This window comes from Saimiri boliviensis, chromosome 11 (genome assembly GCF_048565385.1).
Source record: "Saimiri boliviensis isolate mSaiBol1 chromosome 11, mSaiBol1.pri, whole genome shotgun sequence".
NCBI lineage: Eukaryota > Metazoa > Chordata > Mammalia > Primates > Cebidae > Saimiri > Saimiri boliviensis.
In genome coordinates this window covers 22,687,846-22,713,969 of record NC_133459.1, presented here as the reverse complement: position 1 = coordinate 22,713,969, position 26,124 = coordinate 22,687,846, and the positions used below count along the sequence as shown (strand labels likewise).

General features: G+C 44.1%; 1 protein-coding gene across 3 annotated transcripts in view; it reads right to left on the bottom strand.

The window, feature by feature from the left end:
* LOC101034871 (NIPA-like protein 3) overlaps positions 1–24,099 on the bottom strand; it is a 52,628-nt gene extending 28,529 nt beyond the window's left edge. The window contains exons 1-3 of one of the 3 annotated variants that reach the window (XM_074380291.1): positions 24,010–24,099; positions 3,289–3,357; positions 1,297–1,468 (exon numbers count right to left, since the gene is read on the bottom strand). In XM_074380291.1, coding sequence (XP_074236392.1) covers positions 1,297–1,468; positions 3,289–3,357; positions 24,010–24,075 — 307 coding nt within the window. In that variant the 5' untranslated portion in view covers positions 24,076–24,099. Of the gene's footprint in view, positions 1–1,296; positions 1,469–3,288; positions 3,358–23,982 lie in introns of those variants that run through there. The other 2 variants (XM_010345438.3, XM_074380292.1) reach the window with 2 other exon arrangements.
* Positions 24,100–26,124: the final 2,025 nt, after the last annotated feature.

Genomic DNA, 26,124 nt, shown 5'->3' with positions numbered 1-26,124 from the left:
CATTGTCCTGGCTGCTACACACACAAAAAAGCTATTGTTCACTAATCTACTAATGACTTTTCTTTAAGAAGAAATTGTTTTTTTTTTTTTTCTTTTTGAGACGGAGTCTTGCTCTTGTTGCCCAGGCTGGAGTGCAATGGCGCCATCTCGGCTCACTGCAACCTCTGCCTCCTGGGTTCAAGCTATTCTCCCGCGTGAGCCTCCAGAGTAGCTGGGATTACAGATGCCCACCACCATGCCCAGCTAATTTTTTGTATTTTTAGTAGAGATGGGGTTTCACTATGTTGGCCAGGCTGGTCTTGAACTCCTGACTTCAGGTGCTCCACCAGCCTCAGCCTCCCAAAGGGCTGGGATTACAGGAGTGAGCCACTGCACCTGGCCTTTTTTTTTAATTCGATTTTGCTTGTGTTCTCATGAACACTAACGCTCCTTTGTCTTTTAGTTGGTTCAAATGTTCTGAAACACTGGTTCAGTGATTACGGAAATCATAGAAAACTGGCAGAAGAGAAAGTTAATGGCTAGGGGTGGTGGCTTACAATTGTAGTCCCAGCACTTTGGGAGGAACCCTACAAAAACTTAATTTGTTTTTTTAATAGATGGGGTCCCCCCGGCTGGAGTGCAATTGTGCAATCAAAGCTCACTGCAGCCTCAAACTCTGGACTTAAGAGATCCCTCTGCTTCTGCTTTCCAAGTAGCTAGAACCACAGGTGCACACCACCATGCCCAGCTAATTTTTTATCTTTTTTTTTTTTTTTTTTTGTAGAGACGGGGTCTCTCCATATCGTCCAGGCTGGTCTCAAACTCCTAGCCTCAAGTAATCCTCCCACCTCAGGTTCCCAAGTAGCTGGGATTACAGGTACCAGCCACCGCACCTGGCAAAAAGCTTAATATATCTTGATGGTGAAAAGATGCATAGATTAGGGTTTATCTTCCTTCTTCTTTTAGAAATAAAAAGCATTTCTGATAACTTTCTGAATCTTAAACAGATTCTAGAACCAGACAGTCCAGTTCACATCCCAGCCCTGTTACTCACTACCTGTGTCATTTGGGGAACGTAATTTCATTACCCTGTGCCTCAGTTTCCTTATCTGTTATATGGGGATAACAACAACATCTCCTTCAACAGGTGGCCGGAGGATTAGCGGAATTAAGATCTGTAAACACTCACAGGGCCTGGTGTGTCTGAAGCCCTTTGTATTAGGCGCTTATTATCCAAGCTAAAGCTGGTCTGTTCAATGAGCACCTTTGATCCTGGCGGAAGCACCCCAGGGGATGGTGGGGCAGCTCTGGTCTTACCTATCACAGAGACTGCACTGAGGGGCACGATGAGTGACAGCGGCGCGAAGGCGTAGGAGGCGAACACACCCAGTTCGCCCAGAAGCATGAGGAACAGGCCCAGCCACCATGTCTTGGTCTTGAAATAGGCCCGGGGGTCCTTGGAGCCTGCCAGGCGGATGTGGCAGTACTTCTAGAAACCCAAGAAATAATGTAATTTGCTCAGATGTTAGGGGGAAAAAAATGCTATGATGTAGGTAACCTAAATCTACCCCAACTTGAAAATAAATTGGGAACACTTGACAGGTTCTTGTGGAGTCCTGACTCAGAGAAGAGTAAGACAGTAGGGATCTAAATACTAGACAGTTATTCTAAGACAGCAGTTCTCCCACAGGCTGGGAATCCTTACAACTTCCCTGGGAAGCTCTGACAAAATACCTGCCTGGGCCTTATCCTGAGTCAGTCTCGGAGAGGCGTGGGTGAGGTCTGGAAATAGGCATTTCTAATGCACGTCACAGGCAATACGCAGTCTCAGGGTGCAAGCCATGGTCTAAGGATCCTACTTGACCTGGCCCTCAGGTCAATCTCCCTCTCTCTGTAGTTTCCAGAATCCCCCACGTTTGGGATGCCTGAGCGTTCGGCACACTCCTTCCTGTCTACCTGCCAGCAGCTCTCGCTGGGCGGCCATGTGGTTATCAGTGGACCTTGCTCTCCCTGGGGTGGATACGTGGCTCAAGCACGGTCAATATTCTTTTTTGGGGAAATGTGAACCTAGATGTAGAAACTGAGGCAGTAACTAAGGCAGGCTAGACAGTCACGTTGACTTAGAGGGCCAAGTCTGCCATTTGGCGAGGATCATGATGTGGGCTGCCCAGAAGCAGATAAATAATCAGAGACACTGGTGTGGAGAAAGAAGAGAATGAACCAGACAAGCAGCTAAGAGACCACATGGTCTCAGCGACACACAGAAACATACACATCCCAGAGCTGAGATGCATAGGGTACAGGTAAGCAAGGCACACGCGTGTGCCTACAGGGCTCAGTCTCCCGCCTGCTCCAGGGAGGAGAGCAGTTCACTGCAGGCAGAAGCTGGGCAGTGCTGTCTGGCAGACCGAAGTGCTGGTGGAGTGAAGCTGGCCAGTGTGCTGTGGGATTCATCCTGTTAGCAGGTATCAAGCCTTATGTGGGTTTCCTAGAAGCAGTCCCTGAGACAGGAATGTGGGAGCAGGTAGTCTGAATATGATGATTCCAGGGGACACAAGAAAGGGAGGGGAAAAGCGAGGCAGGGAACGGAGATGAAAGGTGCGTTAATGAGTGAATTAGTCCCACAGGCAACTGGGGCTCAGGCCCACAGAGGACCTTCCGAGAAACCCCGTGAATCTCACCTCAGAATCATCTTAGCAGAGAATAAGAGCCTGGGCATTTATTCCCAGACTCTCACCCCCCGCTGACAGAAGGCAGCCTCCAGGGGCATTAACCGCCCCCCTGCCCCAACCCCAGCTGTGCCGCATGCCAGTAGCACCAGCTCCCTGGTGCCCCCATGAGAAGCTCCTTAGCTATCAACTTGCTCCATACCACAGCTGCTTGCGAACTCAGACTGGCCGAGGGGACTTGGAGGTCAGTGGGGGCATGCTGTATAGGGTACGCCTGAGGCTTTTAAGTAATGAACAGTGCTGTAATTAGAGTTAAGTTTGACAAAACTAAGGTAATTCCAGCAGCTTTGCAGCAAAGGAAACAGGAAAGGATAAGACCAGAGCCAGAGAAGCTAGCAGGAGGTCATTGCAAAGCCCAAAGAGAGATGGTCAGGACCTGGCTAGGAGGGCTAGGGTGGGATGGAGTAGGGCCACCAAATCAAGAGAAACCATGGAGGGGCCCACAAGCTATTGTCCCAGGTACAGCCCAGGAGTGTAGTAGGAAAGGCCCTGCATAGAGGAGACAGCTGGACCTGGATAAGATACCCTGACTCATTGGCTGTGTCTCTGCCCCCAGACAGTGCTGGTGGCTGAAACTTACCTGGAGGTTAAGCGCAATGCTGACCACAAGGTGCCCGAAGATTGCCAAGAGGGCGCCGATCAGGTTCTCCTGTAAGGAAAGTGCACAGGAGCAGACATGATTTGGGCCCAAGCCAAGGGGCCCCAGGATACTTTTGACACTCAACCATTTGCTGCCCCAAAACAAAACCAGAAAAACAATATCCGTGACAAAGCCACACCCCAGACCCACAACTGGAATTTTACTACTCAAGGTGAATCTGGCTGCTTTGCTGGTTTACAAAACACTGCCCTGAATCAGATACTTTGGTGGCTTGATCACAATGACCTGACAAGGTCTATAAACTATTAACGTACCACCATCTTGTGCAAAAAAGGAACATTCCAAAATCAGAATTTACAAGAGAAATAGAGGCCGGAGAATACTTTTTGCTATCTTGCCAATGGAGTCTTCAAGTTCCCAGAGGGGTTTCCATGAAACTCTTTTAACTGGCTCACTTGCTTAGGGGATTCTCAATTATTCAATTTATAAAAACTTAATTTATATCACCTATGAGTAAGGTTCAGATTTCCTAGCATGAAATTTTTTACTTTATAAAATGATTACCAAACATATATTCACTGTACAATAACTAGGAGATATATCCAGATAAAAATAATATCTTAGACAAGGTAGCATGAGAAAAACATAAAAAATAAAAACAACAGTAACACCCCCACCATAATAGAAAAGTCACCTTTAATTCTGTAACCCAGAGATAATGACTATAAACATTTTGGTTCTTATTCCTGCAAACATTTTTCTGTCTATAAATTTACATATCAATGGAAATGTTAATTTACTTTGTAAAAATAAGATTACCATCTGTTTTATAATCTGTTTTTTTCACTTAACATATTGTGAACACATTTCCTTGTCAGGCATACTTAATTTGTCATCTTTATTAAATGTCTGATAACTCATTATTTTTGGATGTGCCATATTTTACATCATTGCTTTGCTATTACTGAATATTTAGGTTGTTTCCTTTATTATTAATTTTTCATTTAATTTTATTGTAGACTTGGGGTGCATGTGCAGGTGTGCTACATGGATATATTGTGGAATGCTGAGGTTTGGATGTCTAGTGAACGCATCACCTAAATAAATGAACACAGTACCCAATCGGTAAATTTTCAACTCTTAACATCCCACCCCAACCCTTCCCCATTTTGGAGTCCCCCATGTCTATTATGTTTCCCTTTTTAAAAACAATGCTGCCTGTAATCCTAGCACTTTGGGAGGCTGAGGTGGGTGGATCACCTGAGGTCAGGAGTTCAAGACCAGCCTGTCCATCATGGTGAAACCCCATCTTTAAAAAAATAATAATAATAATAAAAATAAAAAACAATGCTGTGCTGTGGGCCAGGGACAGCGGCTCATGCCTGTAATCTCAGTACTTTGGGAGGCCAAGGTGGGTGGATCCCAAGGTCAGGAGTTCAAGACCAGCCTGGTCAACATAGTGAAACTCTTGTCTGGTTTCACTAAAAATATAAAAATATAAAAATTAACTGGGAGTGGTGGCGGGCGCCTGTAGTCCTAGCTACTTGGGAGGCTGAGGCAGGGGAATCACTTGAACCCAGGAGGTGGAGGTTGCAGTGAGCCGAGATTGAGCCACTGCACTCCAGCCTAGGTGACAGAGTCAGAGTCCATCTCAGAAACAACAACAACAAAACAACAAAAAATAATGCTGTGATGGAATAGCCTAGTGCACACTTTTCTGTACATTTGTCTGGATTAGTCCCTTGGGACAAATTCTTTTAAGTGGAATTGCTGGGTCAAAGTGTACTAGCATTTAAACACACACATGAGTCCTCAACAGACCCTCCAGCCTTATTTCACCACTGAACACAAAGGAATGCTCTATGCTGGCCAATGCTGCATCCTCCTTCCCAGCATGTTCTCTTCCCAACCCCACCAGGTTCCCCTCCTTGGTGAAATCCTGCCCATTCTTTAAGGCGTGGGACAGGCCCTAGGGAATCAGCAGTGAACAAGACAAACAGTCCTCGCCGTCATATGTTCAGTCCATCTGGAAAGACAGATAATTAGCTAGTTGCCCTGCAGTGGCCAGAGTTGGCGGAGGCTTCCTCCTCAGGACAGACTCAGCAGTAACAGTGAAGTCAACCCTCCCTCCTCCCCTCCCTCTCCTAGACTGCAGGGCTTAGAGAGCTGAGGGCAGGTCTTTCCCGAGAAGGAGCAGTTGGCCAGGGATGGGCAAGGGCCGGAGGACCTAGAGGGAGGCCCACCAACTGAAGTTACCATGGACAGCTGTCCTTAACTTCTCTCCCAGCAAGGCACAGCGCCGCCACAGAGGGAAAGACACGGGGCCAGGGGACCCCAGTTCTAGTCCCAGCTCTGCCACCCCCTCACCACACCTGAGATGTGTTCCCCACTTGGAAAAGGTCAGAGCTGGGAACTGATTACGACTCACTTGATGTGCAGCCAGATGGAATAAAGCTACCTGCGGGCAGAATACATCCTTCATGTAGGATCATGGGATCTCAGAGCTAAAAGGCTCACAGAGAACTGGCCATCCCCAGCTGAGTTCTCAGAGATTCTAATATGTTAACGGGGTGCCAAGGCAAGAAAAGTACCATGTAGTTAAAGGCAATGCACCCTCTACCCCTGCGGGGAGGCTCCCAGAGCATGTTGGAGGCTCTCAGAGGAATTTCTCCTTGTCTAACTCAGGTTCTCAAACTTAATTGGCTCTAGAACTCTTAACTTGGAATCCAGTCGTTGGCATCTGTGGTAAACATCTACGATTCTCACTTGACTAGAATTTTAATCCTTTCCTTTTCTTCTAATAAACGGCACCCTGACGTTGTGGGGGAGGACTCTCCTCCTCTGCCCCTTCCCCACTGAATACAGTCTTATTGAAACTGTCATTCACAGTCCTCCATCCTCCCTGGCCATCATGGCCCAAGCGTGGCCCAAGTGTGACCCAAGCCAGAGGTCAGAATCTCTTTCCCTGGGATCCAGATCTTGGACTGAGAAACACAAAGGCTGAAGAAAGGCTGGCTCCCTTCAGCCCAACGTGAGGCCTGAACAATCAGTTGCTGCTCCCCAGAACCCTGGAGCCATTCTGGTTCCGGACTTTCCTGAAGCCAGGAACAGCCCAGCCTTCTGCTTAAGAACTTGTTTCTGTTACTTGCAACTAAAAAGCCTAAAAGAATCAACAGTTCGTGGAAACCAGTTTGGGACACGTTTATTACTAGTCCAACTTCTCATAAACATGAGTGGGGTTTTTGCTTCCCCTTTCTCAGAGGCATGGCTTTGGTGGACAAAAGGGGTGATCTGCTTTTATTTTGTAAAAAGAAGTAAGTTTTTCAAGTACATTCGCAAGTCTAGTTTTTTGAAACCTTACCACAGAACTAATTCTTATAAAGAAATTATATTTACAAATATAATGAATCTTAATTTCAATATTTTAATGCTCCTTGCATACAATAAAATTGTTTTATAACTTTCCATTTGAAAAGTCAGTTACAGAACATCTGCTTTGGGGAGCATGGAGTAGATGCACTTTCCCTATTCTTTCTGCTGCGTAAAACTAAAACCTTGGTCCTCACATATAACACAAACATAAGATGATTCTGAAGGCAGAGAGAAGGTAGACAAACTAGAAAAGTTGGGACCCCAGGAATGGCACGTTGGTGAGATCCCTGGGTGTTCTTTTTGCCTCATACATCCCAAACTTGTAGCTGAAGAAGCCAGCACTCTGGAAATACCAACAGGGATGGAGCGGGGGAAAAAAAGCCCCAAGAAAAGCCTCCTCTCACTACCATAGGACAAGGGGATGAGAAGCTTGGCAAGAAAAAACACTTTTAGACAATAACCTCTCCACTGCAAACACCACAGAGAACACGGCACCTGTATGAACCTCTGAATGTCTGAGCCTGTTACCCCTTAAGTTTCTATGCTGAAGTCCTAACCCCTAAGGGGATGATGGCATTAGGAGGTGGTGTTTTGGGGAGGTGGCTAGGACATGCGGGTGGAGCCCTCATGAATGGAATTAGTGCCCTTACAAGAGAGGCCCAAGAGAGGCCCCTCGCCCCTTCCATCACACGAGGACACAGGGAGAAGGTTCTGTCTGTGAGATGGCAGGCCCTCACCAGACACCCAACCTGTTGATGCCTTGATCTTGGACTTTCTAGCTTTCAGAACGGTGAGAAATACATTTCCGTTGTTATAAGCTATCTGGTTTATGGTATTTTGTTACAGCAGCCCAAATGGACTAAGTCAGCCCCCCAACTCCCATGCTGGGACTATCAAGGAAGGCTAAGTAGGGAGCTGGCGGCAAGGTGTCCTCCTCCCCATGGTGTCATCAAAAACCACACAGACAGCCTAGACTTCTACCTTGGATGCAGAAAAGTTTTAAATTTTGATGAAGTCTAATCTTTTTTGTTGTTTATGCTTTTGGTGTCATATTTTGTGACAATAATAGCATAATGCGTGGGGGAGAGAGATGGAGCTATATAGGTGTGACATTTCATATACTACTAAAATTAAGTTGGTATTAATTTGAACTCGATTGTTATGTTAATTGTTATCCTCAGCACAGTCATTAAGAAGATAACTCAAAATACATAGTAAAAGAAATGACAAGGGAATTAAAGTAGAATGCTACAAAATATACCTATTTAACACAAAAGAAGGCAGCAATGGAGGAATTAAACTAAAAGAGACAAGAATCATTGCCTGACCTGATTACCTTTATTTTCTTCTAAGAAATTTTATAGTTTTAGCTCTTACATTTAGCTCTCCAATCCATTTTGAGTTTAATTTTTATGCATGGTATGAGGCGGGATTCCAATTTCATTCACTCTTTTACGTGTGGATAGCCAGTTATCTCTGCACTATTTGTTGAAAAGACTATTCTTTCTCCATTAAATAGTCTGAGCATCCTTGCTGAAATCAATTGATCATAGAGTTTATTTCTAGACTCTGAATTCTATCCCATTGATTTATATGGCTGTTTTATGCCAGTACCATATTGTTTTGACTACTGTAGTTTTGTAGTAAGTTTTGAAATCAGAAGTATGAGTTCTCCAACTTTGTTCTTCCTCCAAGATTGTTTTGGCTATTTTGGATCCCCTGCATTTGCACATGAATTTTAGGATCAGCTGTCTCAAGGTAGTTTCTATCATTTCCCTTGTGATTTTTTCATTGACTTTTTGGTTATTTGGAAGTATGTTGTTAAATTTATATATATTTGTGAATTTCCTTTTTAATTTCACTCCACTATGATCAGAAAATATATATTGTATAATTTCAATCTTTTAAATTTAATAAGATTTATTTTCTGTCCTAATACATGCTGTATCCCAGAAAATGTTCATGTGCACTTGAGAAGAATTTGTATTTTGCTTTGGTTGAATGGAATATTCTACAGATGTCTGTTAGGTCTAGTTGCTTTACAGTGTTGTTCAAGTCTTCTTCTGTTTTCTTCCTGATTTTCTAATTGTTCTATCCATTAGTAAAAGTGGGGTATTCACTATTTAAGTCTTCAGCTATTATTGTCTATTTCTTCGATTCTGTCAGTTTTTGCTTCATGTATCTTGGGGCTCTGTAGGTGCATGTATTTTACAATTGTTACGTCTTCTGGATGAATTTACCCTTTACCCCTTCATCATAATATAATGTCCTCCTTTGTACCCTGTAACAATTGTATCTTCAAGTCTGTTTTGTTTAGTATGAGTATAGCTCCTCCAGCTCTCCTTTGGTTATTGTTTACATGGAATATCCTTTTCCTTTTTTTTTTTTTTTTTTTTTTTACTTTCAATCTATTTATGTCTTTGAATTTAAGGGAATCTTTTGTAGATAGCACATACTTAAATGTTTTAAAATATATATTCTGCCTATCTCTGCCTTTTAATGGGAGAGTTTAATTCACTCACTTACATTTAATAATACTTAGTGATAAGAAAGGACTTCTGCTATTTTGCTACTTGTTTTCTCTAGTCTCTTTTTGTTCCTCAATTTCTTCATTACTGCCCTCTTTTGTGTTAAATAGATATATTTTCTAGTGTACCATTTTAATTCCCTTGTCATTTATTTTACTATATGTTTAGAGTTATTTTCTTAATGGTCGTGCTGAGGATTATAATTAACACCTGAATTTGTAACAATCTAGTTCAGATTAACAGCAACTTAATTTTAGTAGTACACAAAACTTTGCTCCTATATAGTTCCATCTCTCTCTCCCACCCATTATGCTATTATTGTCACAGATTTCTTAATTCCTTTTAAAACTTAATCATCTGATATGGGTGGACAGAATTCTGCATTCCTCTAATTGGAGTCTCCATATCTCTCTTTTCTTTCCCAATCAATGGAAGGAACTCAGTTTATGTTTCTTGAATAAATGACTTAATCTAAGCACAAATGAATGGCAATAATTGAGAGAATGCTGAGAAACAGGTGGAATGTCAAAGGTGGAATTTACTCTGGGCCCAAGACCTGAACTACTTGGCTCAATATTATGTCACAAAGGCAGTATGGAAGGGGCATAACTAAAATTTAGGCTCTCAGACTTCCAGCCTAAATTTTTTTTTTTTTTTTTTTTTTTTTTTTTTTTTTTTTGCATGCCTGGCGTCTTCCAACCTTCACATGGCACTGGTCCTGAGGCAGAGCATACCCAACCCCCTCAAACAATATTTGTGGACTGAAGAGGACTGCAGAAGGCAACCTACAAAGTACAGTATTTTGTGGAAACTCAGAAGACATCATAATCCTAAGGAACTGTTCCAGCACTATCAATGTGTGAAGTGTCGTTATTCAGCGGTTAGGCTCTAGAGGCAGGCAGACATCACCTTTGAATCCAGCCTCTGTCCTTCATGACGCTGTGACTTGGACATATCTTTGGGCATTTGTTTCCTCAACTGTAAAATGGAGTGATTAAGAGTACTTCCTCCTCAAGGTGGCTGCAAGAATGAAACAAGATAAACCCATGGAAATAACAAAGCACAGTTCCTAGCACAAGTCAGAGTTCATGGATATAGATTTCTTTACTATGGGAATTCTCAGAGACTTCAACAAATATTAGCTATCATAGAATCATCCATCATTCAACAATAGGACATTGTGAGAACCTCCTGTGTGTTAGGCACATGCCAGTGGGAGTTTACTAGAGAGAGCTCAGCCTTTGGAAACTGACAGACTAGGCCTGTGACGATTAGAGATGATGATGACAATGATAATGACAAACAGTAACATTTATCAACCACTTACTATGTGCCAAGTATTACTCTAAGTATTTCAAATATGTTAACTCATTTAATCCTCATAACAACTTTATAAGGCAGGTACTATTATCATCTAATTTTATATTGAGGAAGCAGAGGCACAGAGGGTAAGAGATAGCTAGGAAGTGGCTGAAGGAGGATGGGAACACAGGTAGTCTGACACCAGAGCCCAAGTTCATAACTATTATGTCAAACTACGTAATATATAAAGTTGCTGTTATTAGGAGCTGGGGAATTGGTTCTTGACCTAGTGACTCCCAGGCTAGTGCAGAATACAGACCTTGAAAATATTATAATCTATTAGAGATGGGCACAAGAACAACAGAAGTGCAGAGAAGGGAGGAATGGCACTCTAGCCATGTATTCATTCAGTGCCCAGTTTGTGCCACGCCCTGCTCTTGTCCTCACATAATATACATTGAAGTGATCGCATTGTGGTTAGGGCTACATAGGAGAGGCACAGGGTACTCTACATGACAGGAACCTGATCTAGTGTGTGTGTCGTGGGATGCTCAAGGAAGACATCTCTGAAGAATGATTTCTGAAGGGAGACCTGAAGACCTGGAATGGTGGGGCTGGGGCGGAGAAAGCCATTCCAGAACCTGTAGGAAGCTCCTGAGGTGAGAACCAGCATAGTACTTTTGAGGAAGAGAAAGATGGCTGGTGTAAGGGGAAAGACTCAGGGAAAAATGGGATCGGGGAACTGAGCGGTAAGGCAGGGGTCCAGGGAAGAGAGAGAGAAGCCAGAGAAGCCCATTCCAAGACCTTGGACCCAGGCTTGGAGATGACAGGGAGGCTCTGAGTGACGTTATTAGGACTATGTTTCTAAAAGAGAAATCATTTCACTTGAACACTCAGAGGTCATAAAATAAAAAATAATTAAAATAGAAATCAGCGTTGCAGGGACTAGAAGGCCATCTTCTTTAGATTGGGGCCACAGACTTTCTTCCACAGGGCGATACTGACAGTCATAGGGACTTGATCACTTATCTTCATGTTCTATGTTCTTTGTTAGCTTTTCATATGTTCTGCTTTCTTATTTCACCTTTCACAGCAGCTTTTTCCCATTTGATCAAAGAAGGCTTGTCCTTCATTTACCTTACTCCGGTACATTGTCAGGTTGTAAAACCACCAGGAAACCAAGGGGAATTCTGAAATTTTGTTTGCCAGGCTTCTTTAGTGATCGTCAAGATACCATAACACCCATTCCAAGAATGACTTTTCTTCTCTCTGTCATCCATATTCCTGTTTAGGCATGACACTGGGATGTTAGAGTTTCGCCCTTACTGGAATATTTCTAAGCCAGAGTCTGGTTTGACTAATGTTTGGACAATAAGGACTAGCTTTGTTAATTAGGTTATATTCCAGATCTGTTACATGGATTGAACAAGTCAAATTTGCTGCTCTAAGTTTTGACAAAATATATTCAAAGCCTGTTATAAAATAAAATCATTTATACTTGAAATATATCTACAAATACTTATATACTATACCACATAATAAATGTACAAATATATGTGCATTAAAGTACAGCATAAGCAAAGGTATAGTAAAAATAACATTTCCATTTCCCTGACTCTTTCTAGATATATCAGGTTAACACAAGGTGCCTTCAGGTGAAAATAGTTAGAGGCATAATTGATAATGCCCTTTTGGTAAACTTCACAGAAACTATGAAAGAAAAACAAATCTTGTTGTAAATTAGGGTGTCCAGTACTTTGCTCTGAACAAAAATGAAGGTGGCTCTAATCATATTGTTAGCTGATGAAAATAGTTTATTATGATGTGATTTTTAGCACATAAGTTGGGAGGAGTTCAAAGAATTTAGTGATACTGGAGCCGGGCACAGTGGCTCATGCCTGTAATGCCAGCACTTTGGGAGGCTGAGGCAGGTGGATCACTTGAGGTCAGGAGTTCTAGACCAGCCTGGCTAGCATGGTGAAACTCTGTCTCTACTAAAAATACAAAAGTTAGATGGGCATGATGGTGGACGCTTGTAATCCCAGCTACTTGGGAGGCTGAGGCAGGAGAATCACTTGAACCCAGGAAGTGGAGGTTGCAGTGGGCCAAGATTGTGCCATTGCACTCCAGCCTGGGCAACAAGAGTGAGACTCTGTCTCAAAAAAAAGAATTTAGTGATACTGCTATACCTACATTCCTTCCATTCAAGGTATTTATACTAATGTGAATGAAGTTCTTAGCACTTTGGCTATGGAAAACAAAACTTGCAATAGAATTGATGCTAAACTCTACCTCATTCTAGCAATCAGTAATATTTATCTTGAATACAGAAATTAATATTTAAAGAAACCCCCATTCTTCTCATTCAGATATTCATTTCTAATACAATGTTATTTTTTGCTTAATAATCATTGTAAAACTTCATACTGCTTTTAGTCGATTATACCAATAATAAAAAACTTTTCTGACTGAATCAATACTTATGACCCTTATATCCAAGGAAATTCTAATAAATGAAATTTGATTACCTATTCTACATCTTTTCTTATAGAGAAGTATGAAAAATATTTAACTGGGAGGCCATCAGGCTGAGTCAGCTATAGGGCTTTGGGTTCCTGTGTAAGCAAACTGAATTGCAATGTAACCAGTAACATGAAACTTAAGCGTAACCAATCAGAAAGCATCAGCTAACCTCTGGGGACTTTCCTCCAATCAGACCCAAATAAGGCAAGCACCTATCTGTAGTCAGTCAAGCCATTTCTTTGCTTTGCTTCTGCACTCAGCCTACAGAAGCCTGCCGCTCAGGCCACTAATGCGGAGCTCTCTTAACCTCTTCTGGTTCTGTATAACTGCTTGATTCATGAAACATTATTTGCTCAAATAACTCTGGTAAATGTAATTCGTCCAAAGTTTTCCTTTTAATGGAAGTATGCTAGGAGTTCCCAAAGCTTTCAAGTGTTAAAAGATACATTTCCCCCCATTCTCCATGATGTAATTATTACGCACTGTATGCTTATATCAATGTTTCATGTACTCTGTAAATATATACACCTATTGTGTACCCACATAGGTTAAAAATTAAAAAAACAAAACAAAAAAAAGAATGTGTGTCATGCCACTGTACTGGGCCACAGAGTGAGACTCTATGTCAAAAAAAACAAAAAGAACAAGTGATGAAATATGTGGTGTTTCGGCCGGGCGCGGTGGCTCAGGCCTATTATCCCAGCACTTTGGGAGGCTGAGGTGGGTGGATCAGGAGGTCAAGAGATCGAGATCATCCTGGTCAACATGGTGAAACCCCATCTCTACAAAAACACAAAATACAAAAATTAGCTGGGCATGGTGGCGCACACCTATAGTCCCAGCTACTCAGGAGGCTGAGGCAGGGGAATTGCTTGAACCCAGGAGGCGGAGGTTGTGGTGAGCTGAGATTGCGCCATTGCACTCCAGCCTGGGTAGCAAGAGCGAAACTCCATCTCAAAAAAAAAAGAAAAGAAAAGAAAAGAAAAGAAATATGTGGTGTTTCTTTAGAGGGTCAAGTTTGAGGGCCTCGGAGAAAGCTCTGCATTAAACGTGGCCCTTATGGAGAATACAAAGCAAGGACTTCATCAGCCTCCTTGAGAGGCATGGATCAGGCAGCATGGCAGCTGGAGCCCGGTGATTCAGTCATCCTCTGCTAATGAGGAGCGACTGTTACAGAGAGTTGGCTGGCAGCTATTCCACAGGAACTGCCTTTGGGTATGCAGCAGACAAAAGGACTCTGGTTTGGTTCCAAGGACACTGCACAGGTGCTTTGTTACTTTTATGGAAGACTAAGGAGACCTGGAAACAGGCCCTAGGAGTTGTGCAGAAACCTGAGACCCCCACGAGGGCTGCTCAGAGATCCTAAGGGGTCACACAGTTGCAGGTTCAAGAGCAGCCTGCCAAGATTTGCTTCTCTATGGCTAGGTTTCTTCTGCTAGTTATTTGAGACAGTGCCTGCTTCCCAGTGCTATAGTGGGGACTTCTTGAGACAATCTGGAGAAAGCACTCACCTCAGTATTTAGAATTAGGGTGAACCCTATGAAACTGACCATATTCAACCTTTTTTTGTTTGTTTGTTTGAGACAGGGTCTCACTCTGTTGCCCAGGCTGGAGTGCAGTGGTATGATCTCGGCTCACTGCAACCTCCGACTTCCAGGTTCAAACCATTCTCCCACCTTGGCCTCCTGAGTAGCTGGGATTACAGGTGTGTGCCACCGCACCCGACTGATTTTTTGTATTTTTAGTAGAGACGGGGTTTCACCATGTTGGCCAGGCTGTTCTCGAACTCCTGACCTCAGGTGATCCTCCCACCTCAGCCTCCCAAAGCGCTGGGATTACAGGCATGCGCCACCATGCCCAGCTGATATTCAATCATTTTTGATGCATAAAGATGGTAGTTTCGTATGGTTCCACCTATAACTGGTAGCCGCTATTTTATTTTACCCCAAGAGACCAAGATGAGATGGCCTTGGATGAGTGGTTGACTAAATCCACGAGGATTGATTCTGTGAAGGTGTTGGCCTGAGCGTGTGTTAATAACCCGCCACCAGTGGAAATGCAGAGCTGAGGAAAGGCAGAGGGAAGCCACTGTGGCCACAGAGACAAGTCAGGGAGTGGGGCAGGGAAGGGTGGGACCCAGAAGTAAAACTGTAAACCTTACAAGGGTGAACTCGTCTAGGCAGCAAAAACATTGGAGGCTAAAATGTTACGTAGGGGCCAAGGGAGGACTTCCGCCCTCGGAAGGTTCACTGAAAATCAACTGACGAAAGGCAGATTAATAAGAGAAAAGGTGTACAAATTTATTTGATCAACATTTTACATGACATGGGAGCCTTCAGAGTGAAGACCCAAAGACACAGGAGAAACTGTCATTTTTAGGCTTAGGTTCAACAAAGTATGGACGGCTGTGCAGAAATAGGGTTGGACAAAGGGATCTAATGCTGTTCGACTGAGTGGGGAACCCAGTGAGGCCTGTCTGTCCAGATTCTTCTCAGCCTGTCTCCTTGCAGCATTCCTTCATTCCTTATATGAGGCAGGACCCTCTCTGAATGGGGGTCTTCTGACCTACAATCAGACAAGGTAGGTCTGCTAATTTCCTTATAGCCAATTTTTATAACAAAAAGTGGGGAGAAAATTAGAGTAATATTTTAGGTTTTATAGCTGGCTTTGGGGAAAAGAGGTTCTGCGCGCTCTCTCTCTCTTTCTCTCTCTCTCTCTCAAGGTCTCACTCTGTCACCCAGGCTGGAAAGCAGTGACGCAATCTCAGCTCACTGCAACCTCCATCTCTGGTGATCAAGCCATACTCCCACCTCAGCCTCCTGAGTAGCTGAGACTACAGGTGCATGCCATTACACCCAGCTAATTTTTGTATTTTTAGCAGAGACGGTATATCATCATGTTGCCCTGGCTGGTCTCAAACTCCTAGGCTCAAGTTATTCACCTGCCCTCAGCCTTCCAAAGTTCTGGGATTACAAACACGAGCCACATCAGTGCCTGCGGGGGTTCTGGTTTCTATGACCTGTCTTGGGAAAGAGGGATTGTAGTTTCTATGACTAGCCTGGTGGAGAAGAGGGGCCAGAGAAAGGAGGGCAGAAGGTCAGAGAGAAACTTTTGCTTCTGAGGCTTTCTTTTTAAGGTACAGTTTTCTGATCCCCGATAGTTACTATGATTAAAAAAAAAAAAAAAAAGGCTAGTATTGATGGAGCACATGGTGCACTAAGCCCTTTCTGCACACCCTCCTCTTAGGGCCACAAACAACACTATGAGATGGGTGTTACTACGCGTCCTGTTTTTAGCATCTAAGCCTGACTTCCAGCCTCTTGATGCTAATTACTCCTCCAGACTGTCTCCATTGTGTTCTATGAAGTGTCCTTCAAAGGTGGTAAAGTCAATTAGGAAAAAAATAACCTTATAAGTGCTGCATTTCCACTAAGGACACAAATGGCTGAGGCTTCTTTTACAAGCCATTTCCATAAACATATGAATGTCCACATGTAATAACCAGTTACAGACAGCTGTGATTAGCAATACCATACTATAACTCCACCTAAGCATTTCAAAGGGCTTCATCAACATTAATTATGCCCCCAAACCTTTGTGAAGTGATGACAAGTCCAATTTTATGAGCGTTCAAAGACAGGCCAAGAAGTTGCCACCAGCCCAGGGTTACATGGTTTGTGCACACACCTATGAGGCGCCCTGCAGTGCCTGGCACAGGGCAATCGGGAGGCAAGAATGACTCCTGCCAGCAAGCTCTTCCTCCAGACCTTGGGCTCGGAAACCATAAATGCGGGTGTCCAGTTCTGCTGCAGGGAGGGAAGGGGTAGTGACTGGCCAGCTTCCACCTCTAGACCCCGATGGCAGCCTTCTCAACCTATTCTGCTCATCTTTTTGCTGAGGAATCACCCTGTATGTCTTCACTGGAGTTATTTTAGTGGTGGAACGTTCCCAAGTACACATGTACGGGTTAACCCAGAACACATGGTTCCCAGAAGAGAGGCAGGGCTGAGAACCACAATATAATATATATGTTTCGGGTGGCCCCAGGCTGGGCCCAGCCAGATCAGGTTGATTCTTTGGAGTCAACACCCAATCAGGTTCCCAACTGTTTCTTGGAGTTGACAAGTCAGAGTAGAATCAACAGTGTCGATTGAGGTGGAAGGGAGGGGAGACGGCAGGCAGATTATCTCAGGGGCTGTTCCCAGTGGAGATCTGTTACCCAAAAAAGCCCCGGACTCAGCCAAAGTCACAGAATGAGCAACTGTCAGGGTGTCCCCACACCACTCTGGTCCCAGTATTTTATAGGTAAGGAAGTAAGGCCTCCCAACTACCAGGAGCCTTATATTTAGAGTAACCATAAATCTTCCAAATATGGAAACTCCTCGGATCACTTGAGGTCAGGAGTTCAAGACTAGCCTGGTCAACATGGTGAAACCCTGTCTCTACTAATAATACAAAAATATGCTGGGCATGGTGGCACACGCCTGTAATCCCAGCTACTCGGGAGGCTGAGGCATGAGAATCGCTTGAATCCGGGAGGTAGAGTTTGCAGTGAGCCAAGATCACGCCACTGCACTCCAGCCTAGGCGATAGAGTAAAACTGTATCTCAAAAAAAAAAAAAAAAAAAAAAAAAAAATAGGGAGACTCTGAGACTGAAAGGGGGCTCATTAACATACACAGGCATGAGGCACAAACCAGGACTATGGTCGCTCTACTCCCACTTCAGTCTCTGAATGGGGAGTGTTACCGGCAAAAGAAGTGAGGTGAGGGCAAAGCTACTCACCCCAGCTACATTACCCACTGACTATGGCCATGGGCAAGTTAATTAACCTCTCTGTGCCAGTTTCTTTACAGGTAAAATGGGGTATCAATCTCCTGAGGGCTTTTATGAGGATTAGACAGGATCAGTTCCTGTCCTGTAAGTAAATAATGTAAGCTGCTCTTGTTACGACGATTACAGTAGTTACTGTTAATTGGCTATGAAAGTGTGGCTCAAGGACCTATATTTTATTGCCAGGAAGACTGACAAAGGCTTCACGGAAAAGGTGATACTTGTGCTGGAAGGCTGGGTAGGATTCCCAAAGGCAGAAGCAGAGAGTGGTACAAGGCAGCTTCAGTTTGCTCTCTGTAAATTCACGTATTCTCATAACTATCCTGTAGGATGGATGTAAAACTTACCTACAGAGGGGTTACATGATTTTCCTCAAGTTATAATGCTAGAAAGTAACAGAGCTCGTGCAGAGAGTTATAATCACTGTGCACTCAGCCTGGGCCACACAGGAGACTCTGTCTCCTAAAAAAATAAGAAGGTAATAGGGCCAGGATTTGAAGCCAAGTCTCTGATTCCAAAGGCCATGCTACTAACAGTCTGTTGTATCTCTATTTTTGTGTCGACTTCAGTCTAGAGGGGTAGACACTTGTGAAAATGTATCTTCCCCACCTCCCTCCTAGACTGTAACCAGGGAAGATCTGTCTCGATTATCTATATGGGGGTGTCCAAGCTTTTGGCTTCCCTGGGCCACATTGGAAGAAAAAGAATTATTTTGGGTAACACATAAAATACTCTAACACTAATGACAGCTGCAGATGAGCTAAAAAAAAATCTCATAACGTTTTAAGAAAGTTTAAGAATTTGTGTTGGGCTGCATTCAAAGCCATCCTGGGCTGTGGGTTGGACAAGCTTGATTTATATAGCTCCTGTGCCACCCAGCACGAGCTGGAGAAAGTAGGTGCTCAGAGGAAATGTCTACTCACTCAACAGAAGAATTGAGGCCTGACTTTTCCGGCTGAAGTCAAACTTCTACAGTATCAACGTCCTGCTGGGAGCTGCTTCCTGGGCAGCTCAGCCTTGGGGGCTCCCTGTAGCAGAGTGCCCTCCCCGACAATCAATATTTATACCCTGATGGGCAGGGCTGCAACTCAAAGGCAAACAGCTTGTTCCTAACTTCATCCCACCCATCAAACTGGACTTAAGAGTCTCTCAATATATTCCTCCTTCCAAAGGTAACAGATGTGTTGGGGGCAGCCTGCCCAGTCCATATGACCACATTCCTGAGACCTCCCTACAATAGTAGAGCCTCAGAAACCATGTTTGCCAGGTGGCATCAGGTGGGTGGCACTCCCTGGCCATCACTGACTGGACCAGGTAGACACCTTACCCAAGCTGGCCACTCAGGTTTTCCTTCTTTTGAAGGGGAGGTATGAGTTCTAGCACCTTCCAAGTCCCACTGTCTTCCTTGCCATTGGATTTCATGAGCTACCCTGTAGGCTTATAAAAATTTCCGTTTTTGACTCAGCTTCTCTGAAATGGGGTTTTACTCCTTGCAATCAAATTAGTCTTAACAAAATGGAGAAAGGAGACAGCTTTCCCTTAAAACCCCGCTCCCACCCCCAAAACAGAATTAACCACACCTTCCCCTCTACTTTGTGTACTGTGTACCTTCCTCTTGGAAACCCTGTGGCATTTCCAAGTCACATGCTTCCTGCATGCCTAGTATGTGGGCAGACACTGGGTTAGGTGCTTTTTCATTGATCCACACACCCGTTGGGAGGGAAGAATGAAAACCAGCATTCTTCAGATGAGGTGACAGGAGGTCTGTGGGGACGCATCATACACCCAAGGTCACTTAGCTAAGAAGGAAGAGAGTGGGGATTTGGACCCAGGTCATCTTTACCCCACCCAGTACTTCAGTCAGCTCAACCCATCATCACAATCCTGCCTGCCCCTCACCTCAATTCAAACTTCCTTGGTAGAGCCACCTTGACCTATTCATCTTTGCTCCGGCATGAAGATACTCCATACTAGGCAACTGAATTGTATTTGAGATTAAAATGGAAACTGACTAGAAATCTCATCAGGGAGAGTGCTCTGAGTTTTCTTAGATTCTTATATTTGTTCATTTGGCATCCATTCCTCACAGGGTCCATTGTATTAACTGATTTTTTATATTCTAAGGAGCATGCCTTTCATAGGCTAACTAACCAATCCAGAGCTGCAACCATCTCCTTTATTAAACTCTCCCACCCAGGTCAATATTTCCCCTGCTCTACATCAGCCCAGGGCTATGTACCAGACAACCCACAGTTCTTCAAATCAGCCAGTCTTAAACTGTTCTCCCTGTCCTGCCATGCCTTTCCCACAGAAAACACAACAAAGGCTCTGATCTAAGCTTTCCCCACATGCCCTCCGCCTCTGACCAACTGACCTTGGCGCGTCCCGTGGGGCCCTCCACCGCACGATGTGCCTCCTTCTTTCAGGAAACGTAAATAACAAAAATCTTCTTCAATGGTCTTAGCCATCCATGCTGTCACTCCATCATCTCCATAACTCAAGAGAACAGCTTCTATCATTACATTAGAAGTGGTTTAGACTCTGAATACCAAAAGCAGAATGGAATGTTCTGGTTCCTTCACAGAACGAATGTACTCAGCACCTTCAATATGTAAGGCCCTGGTGGTATTCACTCAGGCTGGCCGGTAGCTCCTGAATTTCCTCTGAAGTCAGGACTGTGCCATTGTCAATGTGTTTTCTGACTTAAAGAGAGGGTGATTACCCCTGAGGGGAAGGAAGTGTCTAGCAGGGGGCACAAAGGGACTTTTGGGTACTAGTAATCTTCCATTTCTTGATTTTGGGTGTCAATAATACATATGCACGCTCTTCGTTAAAATTTAACATCTAGAACTTATCATTTGTATATTTTTCTGTATGTATACCCTACTTCAATAAAAAGGCTAGTCAGGAAAAGTATTTTCTGACTTGAAACCAAGCAAGTGGACACCTCCAAGGAGGGGAACAGTGTCACTGCCTACTTGAGAAGAATGTTTTGCTGACTTTGAATATCAGTGCTGAGTAAGACGTGGTGGCCTGAGATCTCGATTTCTCAGGATGATGGAGCTGGCGTAGGTGTAGGAAGGAGCTTAGTAGATCATGCGGTCCAGAAATTCCCACACCTGGCTGATTGATTCACCTGAAGAGGTTTTGCAAAATGCACGTTCTGGGCTTCTAGCTTAGCTATGCAAAACCACAATTTGCAGGGGAGTAGAGTTGAGGGGGTGAAAGGGTGAAGGCAGAGAGAGATGAGTCTGAGGCCTAGAAATCTGCATATTCTTGAGCTCCCCAGGTATGTCAGGTGGTTAGGCAGGACTGGAGACCGTCTATGAACTCTGCCTCTTCATTTTACAGAGACTGAAACTGAGGCGCAGAGAAGGGATGACACTTGCCCAAGATCACATAGCCAGGTATGACAGAGCTGGGCCAAGAACTCAGGTCTCCCAGTCCTCAGTCTGTTACTCTGCCCAACAGAGCCCTAGATGAATATAGCAGCCACATAGGAAGAGGAAACAACAAGCTTTCACAGAAAGAAGATCAAGGAGCGAGATGCCAATGCTGAAACAATCACGCCGTCTTAGCTCTGAAACTGACTGCTTGGTGAAGCAGAGTCTGCTGAGAATGTCAGTCACTCTTCGCCTCTAGAATGAGTCTAATTCCAGACAAAGGTTCATAATTTCCATATATATTCCACCTGGCTGGTCAGATGGAATTAAAATGACAAAAGCCCTTCAATGATCTGCAGAGTCCCTTCCTTGGGTACGCTGGGGTGTGGTGGTGGCAGGAGTCAGGACGCCAGAGAGGTGGAGCAGCGCTGCAGTTAGGAGCATGGGTTCTGCAGCCGGTCTGACCTGGGCTTAAATTCTGGTTGCACAACTTACTAGCTGTGCCAGTCAGGACCATTATAGCACCTCTCTGTGTCTCATTTTCCTTGTACTAAAGTGGGGATAAAGATGGTAACAGCTAGCCCTTGACAAGCATTGGCCATGATGTGTGGGTCTTTGCCTAAGTGCTGCTTCACATGAATAAATTCATTTCGTCCTCACCACCACCAGGAGGCAGTTACTATTATGATCCCCATGTTACAGAGGAGGAAAGCTGGATCTAATGTATAGTGCTAGTGTGAAGATTACCCAAGGAAAGGCATGTGACCAACTCAGCACAGTACCTGGGATAGAATACATGCTCAATAAATACTAGTCATTGTTATTCAGTTCATCATGATTATCTGAAATTAACAACAGTTCTAGCTCTGCCTCTCAACTTGCTATAGGATCTGAAGTATGTCACTTCTCACCTCCCAGCCTTACTGTCCCAATCCATAAAATGAGAGGCTTGATGAGATGATCTCTAGCGTCTCCTTTAGCTCTAGGGTATTAGCAGTCTCTAATCTTTTTTTTTCTTTTTCTTTTTTTCTTTTCTTTTTTTGAGATGGGGGTCTTACTCTGTCACCCAGGCGGGAGTCTAGTGGTGTGATCTTGACTCATTGCAACCTCTGCCTCCTGGGCTCAAGTGATCCTCCCCACTCAGCCTCCCGAGTAGCTAGGACCACAGGTGTGCACTACCATGCCTGGTTAATTTTTTGTATTTTTGGTAGAGACAGGGTTTCACCATGTTTGCCCAGGCTGGTCTCGAACTCCTGAGGTCAAGCCATCCACCCATTTTGGCTTCCCAAAGTGCTGAGGTTACAGGTGTGAGCCACCATGCCCGGCCTCCCTGATCTTTAAAAAAATAATTTTCAATAAATCCAAGTCATCAGATGCTGCATTGATTGGTGTTTAGAAACATTTAAATTTGACGTTAAAACCCTCTTTTTAAAAAAGGTTCATTCCCTTTGACTATTCATTGTACCTATATGACTACATCTAAGGAAAGAATCAGAGATCAGCACAGAGATTAACCCTCCCGAAGGTTCATACGGCCACTCCAGATTAGAAGCAACCTGAATATCCAGCAATAGAGGATCTGTGGAGCACATTTTGACACAGATTAGCTCAACAGATTGCTGGGCAATCATTCAAAAAGTATGCTTTCAGTCACTACTCAATGACATGGGGAAATATTCCACAAGTAAGGTCAAGCTAAATAACCAAGACACAAAACTTTATGTGCAATGTGACCCCAAATTACTAGAAAAAAACAAGGAGATACACTGAAATATTAATGAAAATTATTTCCAAGTAATGGAGTAGGTGATACACACACACACACACACACACACACACACACACACACACATATTTGGGTTTTTTTTTCTTAGCAACAGGGTCTTGCTCTGTCACCCAGGCTAGAGTGCAGTGGTATAATCATAGCTCACAGTACCTTCAAACTACTCTTAGGTACAAGCCACCCTCTCGTCTCAGCCTCCTAAATAGTTAGGACTACAGATGCATGCCAGCACACCTGGCAAATTTTCAAATTTTTTGTACAGACAGGGTCTCGCTACATTGCCCAGGCTGGTTACAAACTTCTGGCCTCAAAAGATGCTCCTACCTTGGCCTTCCAACGTGCTGAGATTACAGGCATGAGCCACCACACCCAGCCCAGAGTACATGATTTTTAAAAAATCAAATCTAAGTGGGAATGCATTCCTTTTATTCCCTACCTTTTATGGTGGTTCTCTGCCTTCTTATTTATTTATTTATTTAGGAATGGAGTTTCGCTCTTGTTGCCCAGGCTGAAGTGCAATGGCGTGATCTTGGCTCACTGCAACCTCGGCCTCCCAGGTTCAAGTGATTCTCCTGCCTCAGCTTCCCGAGTAGCTGGGATTACAGGAATGCACCACCATGCCTGGCTAATTTTGCATTTTTCATAGAGATGAGGTTTCTCCATGTTGGTCAGGCTGCTCTCAAACTCCTGACCTCAGGAGGTCCACCTGCCTCAGCTTCCCAAAGAACTGGGATTACAGGTGAGAACCACTGCGCCCAGCCTCTGCCTCCTTATTTTTATGTATTTCAATGAGCCTCTCTTTTCTCTGGAATACACATTCCCTTGTCTGTGTGAAGGGCCTGCCTGTTTCTGCCAGTGACAGGCATGCAGACCCCATAAGCCAGTGCAGAGCACTGCGTAACTTTCTTGTTAGAAAAATACAAATTCCCAAACCCAACAAAAGCCCTTGCCTTGTAGGAGAAGGAGGCCTCACTCACGGCGCTGGCGCTGCTTGTGGGAGGCAGCTGCTGCAGCTGCAGGGCTGCGCTGTGGGCTCCGTCCATGGTGGTCTAGCGGCTCATCGTGCCGGGCCTGGCTCAGGAGCTGGAGCTGCTGCTAGGCGGGGCGCAGGCTAGATGCCATCTCTCCTCGTGGTGTTCACCTCCCTCCAGCAGCCATCTCTTCCTCACGCCAAAAGAGTACTTCCAGGCTCCTCTGGCTGATTTACAGCCTTCTCCTCAGCTTCACTCAGAGAAGTGTCAATTTCAGTGTTTCCCAGGCAGACAGAGAGAGGTGTGTTTTCCAATTCTGGCAGTGCTCTAGGGTGCTGGAGAGGAACATTAAAAATGCATGGACTAGGAAACACTGAGCCCAGCTTTGTTACCTGAGGAGAGAATACCATTCAGACAAAGCAGAACTGGCCATGACAAGTGAGGCCATTTAACAAATTCTTCAAAATCCAAATCCTAGGGGTTAAAAACAAGATCTATCAGGCTTTTTTGTCCGCCCCTTAATAAAAACGTGACTCCTCTATCTCCAAAGCTTTCTCCCTGGCTCTCAAATACCCTCTTTCCTCTTCTCCTCTGCTTCCTTCCTCCCATTGCATCCTAACTTAAATCCTCCCTTTTCCCATAGCTCTTGAGCACAAGAAGTAGAATACTAACCATGTCTACTTATCCAGGTCTCAAAAAAAAAAAAAAAAAATTCCACTACCACAAAAAGGGAACCATGTAAGTTTCACCTTAGGAAGAAAAGAATCCAAAGAAAAGTTACTTCCATGGAAGACGTTAGAACTGGCCTGGTACCGAGGGTTGACCTGACACAGGTGAAGAGCCACTGGTCTCAGAGGTAGAAAACCTGTGTGACCAGGTGACTTTGCCTCTCAGAGATCCAGCTGCCTCATCTGTAAAGCGGGGGTAACAATGTGGCTTCAAATAAACCTAGCAATGATGATAATCCCTGTTAATTTCATTGGACTTAATACTTTCAGTGCTTCTCGAACTTTTCCTTTTTTTATGGAGACAGAATCTCACTCTGTCACCCAGGCTGGAGTGCAGTGGCATGAACATGGCCTTAACCGGCTGGCTAATTTTTTTGTAGAGACAGAGTTTAGCCATGTTATCGGGCTGGTCTTGAACTCCTGGGCTCAAGCTCCACTTGCCTCAGTCTCCCAAAGTGCTGGGATTACAGGTATGTGCCACTTATAAAACTTTTCTACCAAACAGAGAAGAGAAAGTACACGCCCAGTGTTCTCGGAGGCATGGCCAAAACCCTACTTAAAAGTGTTAGGGGTTTCTTTGAGGACTTTGTGTGTGTGTATATATATATATATATATATATATATTTAAATGTATTGTACTGCATGGTTTATGTTTATTTTAATAGCAAAAAAAGGTTTTAAATTGCTTCTGATGTGCTACATGCTACCTGTTTTATTCTGCCAGGTCATTTAACTTTTCAGCCAGTTTCTGCAGCTGTAAAATGCAGATCATAATGTTCCCACCCCACATGGCAGTTATGAAAATTTGATGAAATAATACATGTAAAATGCAGGCATAGCAAATGGTCGATGAATGTGAGCTGCTATTAGGATGAATTGTATTCTCCTCTGTTTAATCATTTGTTTTGCTCATTTCTTTCTCTCTCATGCGTTCATTCAACAAATATTTGCTGAGGGCTCACTGTGAGCTCAACAATTTCTGCCACTACCTGAGGCTTCAGGGAGCTGCCACCTATGTATCCTGCAGCTTCCAATTTCTTCTGCTATTCAGCCCTAGGCCCAGGAATTCTGGTTCATGGTGTAAACAGCACACGCACAGGTCTTAAGGCAAACACCATGTCCAGTACTAAGAAACAACAGATGCAGGTTTAGCACAGGGATAGCTACAGAAACCATTTGGCCTGGTTCACTTTGTCAAAGGGCCCCAGGATGAAATCATTGCTACTACCTGCAGACAAGGTTATATAGCCAGTGTACAGACAGGAGATGTTTGCATTCATCAGGTAACTTCATCAGGTAATTCACATCCCACAACTAGCCTTCCCTGACTGCAAAACCCTGTGAATATGTGTTTGCAGTCTTGTGGAAAGCATAATTATTCACTATACTTTCA